Source organism: Centrocercus urophasianus, unplaced genomic scaffold, assembly GCF_019232065.1.
Source record: "Centrocercus urophasianus isolate 14NV4802_14NV808 unplaced genomic scaffold, USGS_Curo_1.0 seq_21, whole genome shotgun sequence".
NCBI classification, from domain to species: domain Eukaryota; kingdom Metazoa; phylum Chordata; class Aves; order Galliformes; family Phasianidae; genus Centrocercus; species Centrocercus urophasianus.
This window is the reverse complement of record NW_024884767.1, coordinates 20787769-20803098: the sequence shown is the minus strand read 5'-3', so window position 1 is coordinate 20803098 and position 15330 is coordinate 20787769. Positions and strand designations below refer to the sequence as shown.

The 15330-nt window shown below is 36.6% G+C and overlaps 1 protein-coding gene across 6 annotated transcripts in view; it reads left to right on the top strand.

Annotated features, from left to right (window-relative positions):
* The window catches only part of PCGF3 (polycomb group ring finger 3), a 91733-nt gene that overhangs the window by 19015 nt on the left and 57388 nt on the right, over positions 1-15330 (top strand). For 5 of the 6 annotated variants that reach the window (XR_006169576.1, XR_006169575.1, XR_006169574.1 and 2 more), the window contains exon 3: positions 14297-14414. Coding sequence is in view for 2 of the 6 variants with exons in the window: in XM_042822913.1 (XP_042678847.1) it covers positions 14306-14414 (109 nt within the window). In the remaining 4 variants the exon portion in view is untranslated. Of the gene's footprint in view, positions 1-11240; positions 11323-14296; positions 14415-15330 lie in introns of those variants that run through there. The other variant, XM_042822914.1, reaches the window with a different exon arrangement.

Genomic DNA, 15330 nt, shown 5'->3' with positions numbered 1-15330 from the left:
GAATGTACGATTTTTGTTATTGTTGTTTCTTCCTCTGAGTGCTCTTGACAGTGGCCAGCTCTTTTCATTTTTTTACTTAGTACACTTTTATAATTTTTTTTTCTTGCTTTGTAGTATAGAAGTAGTATCTAAGGATTGTAGCAATGATTTGTGAGTATTGACTTCTAAGATAATGCATCCTTATACAAGGAGATCATTGAAATATGTAAGCTCACTGTAACTGCATTTAAGGTAGCTTCTGAAAAGAAACTTAATATTCATATTAAAATAAGAAAATAATTCATTGTGCATACTTTTTCATTCATGATCATGTTTTATTTTTGATAGGAGATACCTGCCATCTGTTGACACTTGAAAAACCTCTTCTTGCTGAATTAGGAGAATATTATTCCTTCCATAATTAAATTTGCCTACATGTCTTTGACTGTAATACATATTTATCTGTTTTCTGATTGTAAAAAGAGCTAAGGTAGTGGGAAGACTGAGAGAGGAAAGATGCACCGTATGACACACTAGAGCTAGCAGTTGTGATGGTAGGTAGGAAGGAGAGAAGTAGACCAAGTTGCATTTATTGTGTGTATATATATTTTCTATACTTAAAAATCTGCCTTTCTCTTACTTTTTACCTCTTATATATAAGTATAATGTACTTGTTGTTCCTCTTCCTAAACAGAATCCTTTAAAATGCTTTGATTTAATATTGATTCTTTATCAATGTTCATATGAAGTTATTTTCAATCCTCATTGTAGTCAGGAAGACTTCAGTCCAGTATTTTATCATGCTGTTTGCTTTCACGTTCAGAGCTAAAGTAATTCAGTGCTAAAATCTTCCACTGGCTTTATAGGAGCAGAGTACATAATTTCTATGCTCTTTCAAATTACCACTTGCACGGTTTAAGTGTGCTTTCATTCTCTTTCTCTCCCTCCACATATGCACGTGTAAACGTAGATGGATATGTGTATATATTCATGTGTACCTACAAGAATGTTCTGTAGGGTGCTTCTAAAAGAAAGATTTAAAGATTCTGAAATGAAATTGAATGTGAATACTCTTCTTCTGCAATAGTAACATTTTTATGGTATTTAATATTTTGTGAATTTTCTAAAAATGTTAATTACTACAGCAGTTCTGATGCATTGGTATTTGTTCCTTGATATAAAATGAAATTAAAATGCATTACTGAAGTTTGTGTGAAAGGATATGTGATTCAGTTGTGAGTCTGTAGCTCGTCTTCAGCAGTATTGCTATTTCTTCTACCTTACTCGAATTCCATTTTTTTTTCCCCCATGTTGTGTGATTTAATTGTACAGCACAAGCGAGAAAGTTAGACTGTCATCTGTGTTATGTTGACAACTTATACAAGGGCATAGCTTACTTTGTGTAATCAAAAACAAATATTTTATGGTAAAGTAAGAAACAGCTTCATCTGTGATTTTAACATGAAGTCTTACAAGTATGCCCGGTGAATAAGATTAAATAGGTAGCTTCAGTTCTATGTCCTGATTATTATTTTTCTGCATCTCAAACATCTGTATTACTTTCTACATGTAATTTACTAGCAGTGGGGCCTGGGGAAGTACTGTGCTGCCATCCAGAGGGACCTGGCTAGGCTAGTGAAGAACCAAATAGAGTTCAAGAAGGGGAAATGGTGAAGTCTTGCAAGGAGAGAAACAGCCCCAGGCACCTGACCTTCTGGAGGCCACCTGACTGGAAGGCAACTATGCAGAAAAGTGCCTGAGGGGCACCAAGATAAACATGATGCAGCACAGTGACCTTGAAGGCATCTGAAAGGTCCGAGTCAGGTGGGTGAGGCCAGGTTCTTCCTAGCTGTGTAAGGCAAGCAGCAACAGGCACAAACTGGAGCATACGGTGTTCCTTCTGAATATGAGGAAAATCTTTACTATCAGGGTGACAGAGCACTGGATCAGGCTGCCCAGAGGGGCTGTGGAGTCTTCTTCTCTGGAGATGCTCAGAACCTCCCTGGACATCTTCCTGTGCGTTCCTGTAGGGAACCTGCTTTAGCAGGGGGTTGGACTTAATAATCTCCAGTGGTCCCTTTCAACACCTATGATTATGTGATTCTTTGAGACAAATGTGTAAAAAGCAAATGTGTTTCACTGTAGGGTGCACACATCTTAGCCATCTGTGTGCAACTATTAGTAATGGTGTGACTACACCCCAGGTAGTTCTCCTTTAACTTGTTAGGCAGGTCTTCTCAGGAAAGACCAAACTATATTCTGTTCTCAAGTCTCTTTAGTAGATCAAAGAAGTGAATAAAACATAGACTCTAGAAGATACTTCCCAGAAAATGATGTGGTTATCTTTTTCCCCCATTTTTTTAATAATTATCTATTGGCATGAGCGTGTCATGGTATTTTAGAAAATTTAAATCGTGATTCTTTCAAGCAAGTTATCTAAAGCTCATATTTATATTTTGGTTTTTGTGGTCATCTGCTACTCTTTGATTCTTCATTATATCTTAATTGTTTAAAATTAAGAGTAAGGTGAAATGATTAATGAATAGTAAGAATTTCTGACTTAAAAATATGTTTAGAATAAAACCTACCACTAAAATACTGAGAGTAATTTTGAAGATCAGCTTGTGCTTATTCCACAAAGGGAGTTTTACCTCTGACGTATTCAGGCATAGCTTGTTATGATTGCGGGAAGTTGAAGGAAAAACATTTCACTCATCACTTATGGAAACAAGACCACAGATGAAAGAAAAAAAAAATCAACAGCAAACAGGCTCTGTAAATGGTACTCACGTAACCAGTTTAAAACTGGGCTCATGATGTGGTTTCCTTTTAAAATTTTCTTCCCTATTCTTATAGGGCTACTTGTGTTTATACATTAATTGAAAATTTCTGGATATCTGTCTTGAAGGGGCTTTTGCTTGCTGACTACAAAATAAGTTCTATTGTTGTTCTTTTGTGCTGGTTCTTCATAAGAACTATTATTTCAGTGCTGGTAGGCTAAAGAGTTAGGTTCCGTTGTAGTTCTTCTTCTTTTTCTGCTATATTTTACTTAATTATATGACTGGCTTTGTGAATGTCTTCTGTACAGAAAGTATTTTGAAACTGTATTTCTGACACAAACATCAGATAATATTAGATACTGGGAAGAAATCAGGAACTTGCCTGCAACGTAGAAAATTACACCTTCTAAGGAAGGTTTCTGATTGATTAGGGAACAGTGAAATGTCTGAAAAACAAAACCCCTAAACCTCTGAAGTACCGAAATATGTAAAAGCAAAACTAAATATTGACACTTGCTTTTGCTGAAAAAGCTAGCACAATAGCTTTCTGGTCCTCTCGTGAAATTCTTAAAATATAGCTTTATATCTTGTAAGTGAAACTAATGTAAGCCTCCATTTTGAAGTAGTGATTCTGGAGGAACGGAGATCTGATTCTAATAGGTTTGAAAATGAAACTGTAGAGACCTTTGTGTTAGTTGAATAAGTCAAGCTGTCCATCTAGTTGTGGGCAGGCAAGTCACATATGCACCACAAACACATGGGTTGAGGTTGGAAGGGACCTCTGAAGGTCGTCTAGTCTGACCAGGTCTGGTACCAGATCTGGAAATTGGTGGTCCTGAGTGCGGCAGAGGGGTTGGAACTTGATGATCCTTGGGGTCCCTTCCAACCCAAGTCATTCTCTGATTCTGTAATTCTATGACCTGCCTCGTTCCAGTAGAGTCAGGTAGGGCAGATTGCACGGGAACACATCCAGGTAGGTTTTGACTCTCTCTAGAGAGGAAGGACCACAGTCTCTGAGAGAGACTAAGGAGGAAGAAGTATTTCATACTGCTCAATGGAATGCCTTGTAATGGTAGGTCTTGTGTGGAGAAAATACTGCTTGTGAAGAATCCTTGGCCACCTAGGAAATAACTTACTGGAAGAAGATCAGTACTCAGTGACAGTCTGTCCTGTGTTCTGCATCCTCGGTTTTAGTATTACCCTTTGTAGAATGACATTACTTTGCTTTTGTGAACATATTTAATGCGAACTGTTAGGTTCCATGGTACGGCTCATCTGCACACTCAAGACCAGAGAGGAAGATGGGTGAATTATATCCTTCCTAACTACTTCAAGGCCCATCATGGGATCCATCAGCCTGTCAAAGCCCGTCTCCAAAAGCCCAGATGATCATAGCTTTCTTTTAGACACTAATAGTTTTAGATTCTTATTTGTCCTAACTCTTGAATCTTGTGATTCAAGAAGCTATTGCTAGAATCGGGTGAGAAGTCAAGTGGTGTTCCTTGGGGAAGTATTGTAATGATGGATTATAAAATCATTTAAAACCATTCTCTAGGATCAATTGCATATGAATTTTTGTAGTGTGGTAGCAGCATAGCAGCGAGGCAGATACTCAGAAAAGTGAAGCAAATAGCATCCAGTTCTTGCAGGCTATTTTAATCTTTGAGTTGCTGAAAAGCATATAGTTCAATTTCTAGTGGAACTGAAGACTCTTGACCTGTCAGGTAGCTTACATTTGCCCCCAGCAAGTTGCTCAGCATAAAACTGCATACTTCATTTGTGCTCAATAGTTCTTTATTTTGGGAAAGCAGAAACAACAGATTTGTAAGGCTGGGTGGGTTTTACTTGCTTATTTTATTTCAGGCATGTCCAATCAGTGTCCTGCAGTCCACATGCAGCCTGGCACAGCTCACACTGAAGCCTGCCCTGTATCGTCGTGGCAGTGACTCTTCCCCACTACATAGCCTGGCCCAGCCCCAGGATGTGGGGAGAGCACAAAGCAGTGCTGACTCTGCTTCTTGCACCCCTTGTACCCACTCAGTCACACTGAAACCTGTGGATATTACTTGCGACATGCGCTTGTGCTGTTTGCTGAGTAAAACACAGTGATTGCCGATACTAATATTTCAGACTGCATATGGGCATCACAGAAGAAAACAGAACCCCCACACAAGAAAAATCATGGATGAAGAAAGAGTGTTGAAGGAAAAATGGACAGATGGGTACTACTTTGTCAAGACAAATAATATGCCGCTATGCTTAATTTGCAAGGAAATTGTGTCAGTTTTCAAAGATTACAGTTTACATTTTATGCAGAAACATGCTGCCAAATGCAATGCATAGCAAGGAATGTTTCATACTGACAAAATAGCAGAACTGAAAAAAGTCTGTCACCTCAGTGATATCTTTTTTGAAAAGCTAAAACTCTAACATACTCTGTTATTAAAAACTAGTCATGTGGTAGCAAATCTAATTGCAAAAAAATAAAAACCATTAACTGATGATGACTTTATTAGGCAATGTATGGAAAGCATGGCAGACATAGTGTGTCCTGATTAAAAAAATACATACATATTTTGTAAAATCAGTTTGTGTCACCAGAATGTTGCCAGGTGATCTGAAGAAATGGGAACATTTGTTGAAAGAAATTTGGAGACTAAAGCTGCTGATTTCAAATTTTTTGCTTTGGTAATACAGGAAAGTACTGATGGTGCAGATATGGCTCCACTTGCCATTTTCATTAGAGGTGATAAAGAAAATGGCTTCTTTGGTGCCATTAAAAGACACAATAAATAGCTTGATTTGTATGAAGCAGTAAAGAAATATGCTAAAGTGATTTTCTTCAACCTTTGTCAACATGTCTGATATAGCTGCTGATGGTGCCCCAATGATGGCTGGGAAAAAAGGACATAAAATTAATGGAAGAAGATGCAATTGCCACTGATAACTCACATTTGATGAAATATCACTGTGTCATACATCATGAAAATTTACGTGTGAAAGCCTTAAAAATGGATAATGTCATGCAAATCATCGTCAAAGCTGTGAATTTTGTAAAATCCAATGGCTTGAATCATCACCAATTCCAGGAATTCCTTAAAAATATGGATGTTGATTATTATGCGGACACCCATTTACTTTTTTGAAGGAAGGTCGCTAAGTCAGGATAAAATACTAAAAACATATAATGATTTGCAAATTGAAATCAAATCCTTTTTGGAATCGAAATGGAAACTTGTGCCAGAACATGAACATTGAAAAAGGCTCACACGTTTAGCCTTTTTGGTGGATTTGACTGCTCATTGACATGTGCTAAACGTACACCTTCAAGGTGAAAATCAACTTAATCTGTGCTGTGTTTCAAAGCACAATAGTGTTTGAAATTAAACTTGAATTATGGCAAGCTCAAGTTACAGCAGATAATTTCATACGTGCATTTGCTAAACACAGTCCTGTGAAGAGCAAAAAATGTGCAGCCCTGCTTTCTGATTTGATAAAGGGATTTGAGAATAGGTTTCAGGATTTGTGAAAAGTCATAAATATTTTGGGTATATTTGTGATTCCGTTTTCAGTTGACATAAATATATTACTTTGATTTTTCAAATTGAGTATATAGAGTTGCAATGAGATGTTCAACTCAAAAATTTGGTCATGTCTCTTTACTTGATTTTCGTAAGAGAAAAATATCCCGTGCTTCACAGTCATGCCTTAATAATGTCATCACTTTTTTTGGCAGTACATACATTTGTGAGCAATTATTGTCAAGGATGAAGTACAGAAAGAGCAGTATTTCATTAAAGATCTGATTAAGTCCTTGAGAGCTCACTAAGAACTGTGGCTACTTCAATTAAATCAGACAGTGATGCAGTAGTATCACAAAAACAGTATCCCAATGGTTTTATGTCTCTGTTGCTCTCTATTTTTTACATTTTAATAAAAACCACATTATATGTAAGTAAAAAAAAACATTAAGATAGTTCTTCCGTGGTTTAGCATTAAACGTGGAGGTTGGTGGCCCTGCATGTGGCAGGGGGATTGGAGATTCATGATCCTTGACGTCCCTTCCAACCCTGGCCATTCTGTGATTCTGTGTGATTCGGTGACAATTCCTGTTTGCTCAGTGCGGACCAGGCAAGCTGAAAAGTTGGGTGCTGGTGTTTCATATCCCCAGTGCTGAAGCAAGTAGCAGGTGGACCTGCTTTATGAAGTTAGGGAATTAGTGCCATCTGCTGGTGCTGATAGGTTTCTTCAAAGGGGAAAAATGACTTGCCAGGAGATGAGAGGAATTTCTGGCATTCTAAAAAGAATGCTTGTACACATTTGCTACTTTAGCATTTAATTATGTGGATAAAGTAAGTAATAAAAAGGCTTCTTATTGGCTGTTTATCAGAAGTTGGCTTGCCAAAGCAAATGTAAGCATTGGGCCTGCTTAAGAAAAATATTAATTTGGTAGGTTCTTTTATTAAATAGTGCTTGGCAAATACAACACAAAGAATTTTTTGTTTAAGTTTACAGTATTTTGTAACTCAATTTGGAAGAATCTTTTCTACTATCTATGCATTTTTAGTAAACTCAGAACCTTCCACTATATTTGAAATTACTGATTTTAAGTGACAGATAAATTGTGTATACTCAATGATAATAAAATCTGAAAACAGTTGAAGCAAATGATTGATATTTGAAGCCAAAAGATCTACAAATACTCTGTTTACTCTGTCCTTCCATTCCTTGAAGAAAGGTGTCCTGCACCTGAAGTTGTTTATCTGAGGTAATAACCCTGTTATTCTCCAGAGCCCTGGAGAAGGCTTTTACAGTAGCTCTTTGGTCATGCCTGTTCTTCTGCAATAAATGTCTGACTCATAAAATATCTTGTCCTATGATGGAAACGTTTGTAGAAATGAAGATAATTAATATTAAACTGGTGTTTTGTTTTCTAAAATTTAAGTGATACTCTTAGCTATATATCTATGTTTGTGTGTGTACTGTATTTCATCCACATGCAGTTATTAGCAAATCTACTGCAGACTTGGATCCTGATTTGAAACGTTTATTTAGTAAGTTCTGGGTGTGCACAAAGTTCCTTCACTTTAATATTTTGTTCTTAGAGCTGTGACTTTCACTCAATTCCATAGTCTTTGTAATTGAGGTGTACCTGCCATTGTTTTCTTTCTGCTTCCAGTGCTATATAACCTTAATGCCTTTCAGTAATTATTTTGCAAAATTAGTAACATCTGTTGTGTACAGCTGCTTCTCCTCAGGCTCTCCACTGTGAGCTCTGTTTTTTCTGCTTTTTAATGAGGTAACATTATGCTATATTTCAGCAGAAGAAAAACAAAATGCTTATGCTTTAAATAGAGTGGTGCTGTAATGACTTGTGAATCCTTCAGGCATTCGCTTCAGTTCTGGATTTGTAGCTGGTCAAGGCAATTACCTGTTTTGCCTTACAATGCTGAGTGGTACGAAAGAGAATTACAGTTAGATAAACTGTCAAGTTATCAAGAATAGCAGTAGCAATTTGAAGAAACCTTTAAATAAAATCATTCTGGAATAGTAGTGCTCTGTTCTAATGTGTTAGTGTCCAGGATCAGCGGATGAGTCTGCTTTCCGAGTTCTCAATTAGTATCTCTAAATGCACTCATGTTCTTTGTATTGAGCATTTGTAGTGCATCACTGTCACTGTGCTACCAGAACCGGAAGCATATGGTGGAATTTTAGGACAAACTTGTTTGCTGGCTCTTTCCTTACCACTTCAGTACCACTTTCTTCTTCCAGCTTAACTCAGGTATGACCTTGTCCTCTCCCAGCAGCTGTGAGGGAAGGTGCACGGCAGTTTCTTTGGAAGACCTTGTTGCTCACAGGTTTATGTTGTTGTGTGCTCTTAGACTGGTGTTAAACTTCTAAATCCATCTTTAGCAGCTGTGTTGTTGACTGCAGTGTTCTCCATGTTGTGCTGCAAAGTAAATCTTGCGGCAGCTCTCAGATACCTCTTTGTTTCTCTTCCTGTCCATATAAGGCATCTTAATTCTGTGAAGATCTTTTTTGTGGATTGCAATGAAGTAGCATCTGATGCAGCCTTGCCTTGTTTTCAGTTAGCAGTATGTTTTTCTCTGAGTGTGGTAGAAGCACCTCACAGTATAGTTGTGAAGAGTTTCTTTTTTTTTTTTTTTGCATTGTCGTTTGTGCCTAATGCTACCGTAAATATTTTGTGTCATGGTATTTATAATCACACATTTATTATCACACTGAAATCAGCATTTACAGGCTGTGCTTTGATTTGTGGAACAGGACAATGGACGCAGTAGTACTCATTACCTGTCTCTTAACATCTGAGTTTTCCTTGTGTGAATCACTTCATAAGGAAAACTTCCTTCTTTTCTCATACTGTGATATATGTATGAGATTATCCTGTCTCTGGAAGGTGATACAAACATCTTTTTTCTAGATATTTTCCAAAATAAAATTATAGAGATTCCAGAAACATAGAGTATCTTCTTTACAGTATTTTTTTGTATTACAGATTACTTGTAAATGTAGCTTGAAAGCCCAGAATAATTCTTATCTGGCTGTGGATCACCAATCCAAAATTTTTTTTTTTTTTTCAAACTGATCACTATCTAAGAAAGCCATAGGTTGTGGATCCTTCTGTTTGTTTTTCCTTCTGTCATTTGTGAAGATAATGCATTTCTCTAGATTTTGCCTTCACATGGCGATAGGACTAGCTGGACTTCTGTGGTTCCCATATTTTCTGTGTCTTTTTGTGTGAGACTGACATCTTCTTTTGAAGTTCCTTTTCCATCTTTCTAATTCCGATAGACTTTTCCTGCTTTCTTAATCGAATACAAATCATGTGCCACCCCCATTCCCCTGGCCTGTTGTCTTAAATTCATGTAGGAACTTCTAGTTGAATTTGGTGAGCTAGGTATTTCTACATGGCAGCTGGATTTTGAGGAACTTTGGATGTTAACTTTCAGACTATTTTTCTGTCTTTTCAGGTCTCTGGATGGCAGACTCTGAAAAGAAATGCTGGTTTGAGAGGTATGCCTCATGTAGGCCCAAATTTCCTGACTAGTATATATATTAATGATAAGGCCAAACTTCTAAGGAGTTTCTTTGCTTATCCTCTTTTTGAACTTGAGTTAGTGTTCGTTTTCAGTGCTGCAGTCTCTCTGAAAGGTGAAAGCATATACAGGGGCATTTGGCCACGTTGGCGACGCAGTTGTACTGGAGAGATCTGTAATAAACTGCCTGATCATCATAATGGAAAGCTGCCTTAGTGGATGAAACACTAAAGTGACTAAGACCAGTTGACTGACACGTATATTCACTGCCAACATCTCCTGATTGTGTTCATTTTTGTTTGTTTATATTTATTTATACTAATTAGAGATATAGTGCAGATGTCTTTGTAGTTGTCTTTATGTGTTTCCTCCTGGCATGAAGTACTTACCAGACAGTCAGAGAACAATGATGTCTGGTGTCAAATGATGTTAGTTGAAACTAAGAAGAAACACGATTCTTGGTTCAGGTGATCTTTTTGGCATGTTGGCAGGATGTATCGAACTTTTTGCTTCATGGAGTCATTCAGGTGCTGCTGAACAGTGCTGCACAGAGCCAAGGATGTTTAGTATTTCAGTTTCTTGTATGCCCTGCCAGTGAAACTGCTGGATGCGGGGAGCACAGGGAGCTGGGAGGGGATAGAACCAGGACAGCTGACCTAATCTGGCCAAAAGGATGTTCTCTAACATATGACATCATGTGAAAAAAATTTAAAACTGAGCAGAGTTGGCCCGGGGGGAGCCAACACTTAGGGACTGGCTGGGATTAAGTTGGTGAGTGGTGAGCAATTGCTTGTGCATCACTTGGCTTTGTATACATATGTAATTATGCATACACATAATGATAACTACTGCTATTTCTCTCTTCATTTTCTGCCTTAATAAATGGTTTTTATCTCATTCTGTGAGTTCTGCTTCTCTCACTTGAGCGAGTGAATGGCTTTGTGGTGTTTAGCTGCCTGCTGGATTAAACCACAACACTTTAAAACAAGACTTCTTTCAAGAATTGATTCAGGTCTCTCAAACTCCAGATGGTTTCCTATTTCTTTAAAGCAGTACACTTCCAATTAATTTTGTCCTGACTCAAAAATATTTTCTGGTGCAAAGTACTAAATATTTGGGTTAACAGTGGTGGTTCTTCAGCAATTGTCTGAGATATTGGTGTTGCTGTTTTTATATGCTGTGCTTACAAAGGTCCTAAGGGTTTTTTGTTTTTTTTTTTTTTTTTTTTTTTTTTTTTCCTAAGTGTAAGGGAAGATGGTGCTGCTATGTTCATGTGCTTACGGACAGTAATCAAGAAAATGGAGCCACTCTGTTATCAGAGGTGCACGCTTTTGGGATGAGAGGAATTGCACACAAATTACAGTGCAGGAGCATTCAGTGCCATTAAATAATTGGAGCTTTTTTTTGGCAATGACAATTGATCAGAACCTGGAACAGGTTGCCTAGAGAGACTGTGGAGTACTCATTCCTGGATCTGTTTGAGTGCAGCGGGACTGTGCCCGAGGGTAATTCACTTTTAAATTGTGTCACTTTGAGCACAAAGTGGGATTAGAGCTTTTGGGAAGTCACTTCCAATCAGCATGATCCTGTGAATCTTTGTAGCCTGCTGAGTGATCATTTATCTGTGTATTATGTTTCCTGTAAAAGCGGGTGAGATTCAGATCATTAGGAAGCATCTGTTGTTCAGTGTTTCATGATTCTAGGATTGACAACTGTGACTTCTTTCTGTTCCAGCAACAAGATTTTGAGAGTGGAGCATTGTTTTTTGATTCTAACACTTGTTTGCTAGGTGAGGAGTGAAAAGCTTCAATTTTAGATCAAATGTCACTGTTCAGTCTACAGATACTCAGGAACATATCTACACTTCCTTACTTGCTCTAGTATGTTACAATTTAAGAAGATAACTGTAGGAGAACAAATGAAGCACTGTGTTGTACAGATTTGCTTTGTTAATTTTTACAGGAACCTAATATCTGGAGTGTTAAACAGTGAAAAAGTGCTGTTAAGTTCTGAAAATGGTATTTAAAAAATTCAGATTCTGTTCTGTGCCCTGAAATTACATGATTTCATATCACATGATAACTTTCTTTAACATTTCAGTTCATGAATTTGCCAGATAGACATGACTAGGATATTATATTGAGTGTATTTTTTCCGTGTTTTTAACAGGTATTTTTTTCTGTTGCTGAGGAGTGTATAATTTTGCTTTCCATCCAGCCAGTGGAGTATGTTTCATCCTTATGTATTTATTTATTTTTCCTGGTAAAATTGACTTTATTACACTTCGTAGCACTTTTACCTTTTCTCTGTATGGTTTGTTTGTTGTTCTGTTAATATTATGTCCCATCTCAATTGATTTACATTTGCTGCAGGTTTTTTCTAGTGCTGTGTCATGTGATTTGTGTAATAACATTGCTTGTCTCTACTATAGTGGCAGAAAAGGTTGCATTTAGCTTTTACTGGAAAATATTTTTTTTTGCTGCAGTTTTCACTATAACTTCTTTGACTTTTATGCCTCTTTAATGGTTGGAATCAATCTGTGGTAATCCTGAATGCCTTGTTCTGCAATCCTGTCTCCACAAGTGCGGTTGTATTAGTGATGCCTAAGTATCCTTGTAGCTTAACTTCTCTTTTACACATTTTGAATTGAGATTTACAAAGTGCTGTCTAGCTACTGTGAACAGTAGTTTAAACCCATCTCCTGAACTGTTTGTAAGAATGATGCTAAAAACCTTTTTCCCCGAGTATTAGAAATGTTAAGTAATTCATGCAGTAGCTTCTTTATCTGGATACCTCATAAACTAGATTGAAAATGTTGAGTATGCACCTACTTTTGAAATAATTAGAAACAAAACTATAAATTAAGATTTAGAAGAGTAATTAAGTTCCTAGAATAGATTCTGACATATGTTTGGATCTGAGTTCTAGAGTATCATGCTTCTCATTCTTCTGTCAGAAGCTAGTTGCTACCTTAATTAAGAAATCTCAGATGCCATAAAACAAGTTTGATGTTTTGTCTGTTCCTTAACCGTGAGTACTAGAATTCCTCCTAGTACATTTTGTATGGGACAATACAGAACTTCATGAGCTTATGATAAATTACATGCTTTTCCAATGTTATAATGGATCATAAAGTACTTTGTCAGTTTACTGACAAAACTTGTCTAGTTTAGATCAGATTGGTATGAAGGTTTGCTTTATGATGTATAGTCCTTTCTGCTTAATACCACTTCAATAAACAAAGGAGAAAAGATACGGTAAACTGAGTTACATATTTCTTTGTGAAATTTGGGGAAAATGAGTTACCATAAAAATTCTGAAATGTATTCCCTATTAAATTAGATGAAAACTGTTAGTGTTTATGAGCCATGGACTGTTACCATAACAGAGAGCAATGCAATAATGTGGTCACATCTGAAGTGCAGGAGGCAAATTACTAAGTTATAAGCCAGTTTAGACTGCCATTTAATTGATGCTGTCAACTTATGGTGACAATAAATTCTCTTAGTTTTCTTCTCAGCGTATTGAGAAGAACATGTGTGTGTGTGTATGTTGTATACATAGTATATATGTTCTCTCTCTATATAGGTATATGTATACATATATAGATAAATATATATATGTATATATTTTAAAGGTAACAATGTACTTCTTAAGTCATAGGTTTTGTAAACTGTTTTCTCCGAGCAGCTGAGGTTGCGGCCAAAGAAGTTAATGAGTTGTTTTAAGTTTTAATTCTTCATTTTTGCCTGTTTAGTAGTAGTTATGCTCTCCTTTGTATTGAAGAGTGAAAAGCTTTCTAATTCACATTTCTTAGTACAACAAACTGCAGTTCTGCCAGTGAAGCAATTTTAATTTGGAACATGTTCTTCTATTAACCTCCGTTTAAATAAAATGAAATTCCGGGTTTACTTTTCAGCTGTTACTGAGATGACTTCAAAATTATGCTTTAATATAGTGAATAAAGGCAGGCCTTAAGTGTAGTTGTACATGCTATGCTAAGTCAAATGCAATTCTTTTAAATTCTCAGTTTTAAAAATACTTTCTAATTGTTTAATTGTTCTGAGGATTTTTTCTCTCTCTTTTTTTTTTTTTTTTTTTTTTTGTGTGTGTGTGTGTGTGTGTGAAATTTCTCCTGTGACTAGTAACTGCTTAGATAAGCAGAATGATAGGATTTCACCTTAAATCCAAGTCCTGTGGGCAGTGTTAATAAGCTGCTGCTTATTAACAGTGCGGTAGTGAAACTTTGACTTGGAATAATGTGAAATCACCAGTATTTCACACCTTCCATTTCTGTGAAGTTTTCTGAAAGTTAGTGCTATCGAGTGTGTGTACATGCATGTGTTTATACATATAGAATGTATGAGAACCTTAAGTTGTGTAAAAATATCTTTAAGGTGAATTATAGTTAATAATTTATCACCAAATTACCTACCACCAAATTCACTGCAACTGTGTTTCTGTATTTCTTTTCTGTAGACACCAAAGATGCTAACCAGAAAGATTAAGCTCTGGGACATTAATGCCCATATAACCTGTCGTCTGTGCAATGGATACCTGATTGATGCTACCACTGTAACAGAATGCTTACATACATGTAAGTATGATTATAATTACATTCAAGAGATTGTTTTTTTTTCCTTGATGTGCAACATGATGTAACAATTTTTAGATGAAATTCGAAAGTCTGTTGTGCAGCAGCCAGAAAAATACGTGCTTTTCTAGACTGTTTTTTTTTTTTTTTAAATTAACAATTAAGAAGATGACGTTGTTGTTTTCACAAAGTGAGTGAAGAGAGGATCTTAAAGCTGTAATGCATGAACTTGAAGCCATATACAAGTGATAAGATACATATTCAAAAATGCAGCCTATTTTCATGCGGATAGAATGTAGTATACATAGTTTTCTCTTCGGTGACATGTGACACAGCATATGTTCTCTACCTGCAGTCTCCTTGCTCTTGCTCTCCTGTCTCTATGAAGAGAGCAGACATGTTTGATGAGGAATAAGTAAATTACCTTCTACTCTAGAAATAGGGTTTTGTTCTGGAACATTTAACTGAGGCTGTTATGTTGCACTGTGAATTTCAAGTTTCACATCAGTGAATCAGGCCTTAGAACATCACAAAGCCTTAGATTTAAAACAAACAAACAAACAGGGCCAAAACAAAAACAAACAGCAACAACAGAAACGAAATAATTTCTCTTGAAGTTATAAATTCATCCCTATATCTTTGTTGATGACATAATGAGATGAGGTTTGAAAAATGGTGATGAATAAAGGTCCAGAAAGACTCAACATAAATCATTCCTTCTGTGGAGGAATTTAGTCCAAGGTGGCAGTGCCAGGACTGTTATTTGTTTTGAATCAGAGTTTCATTTGCCAAGGTAGATATCATCTGAGGAATTAACCTTCCAATCAAAAGACTCACGGTAGTAGTGTTAAATGTCCTTTGTAGCTGCCTCATGACATGTGGAAATCAAACCCTATAACCTGTAAGGATATAGGGAAGG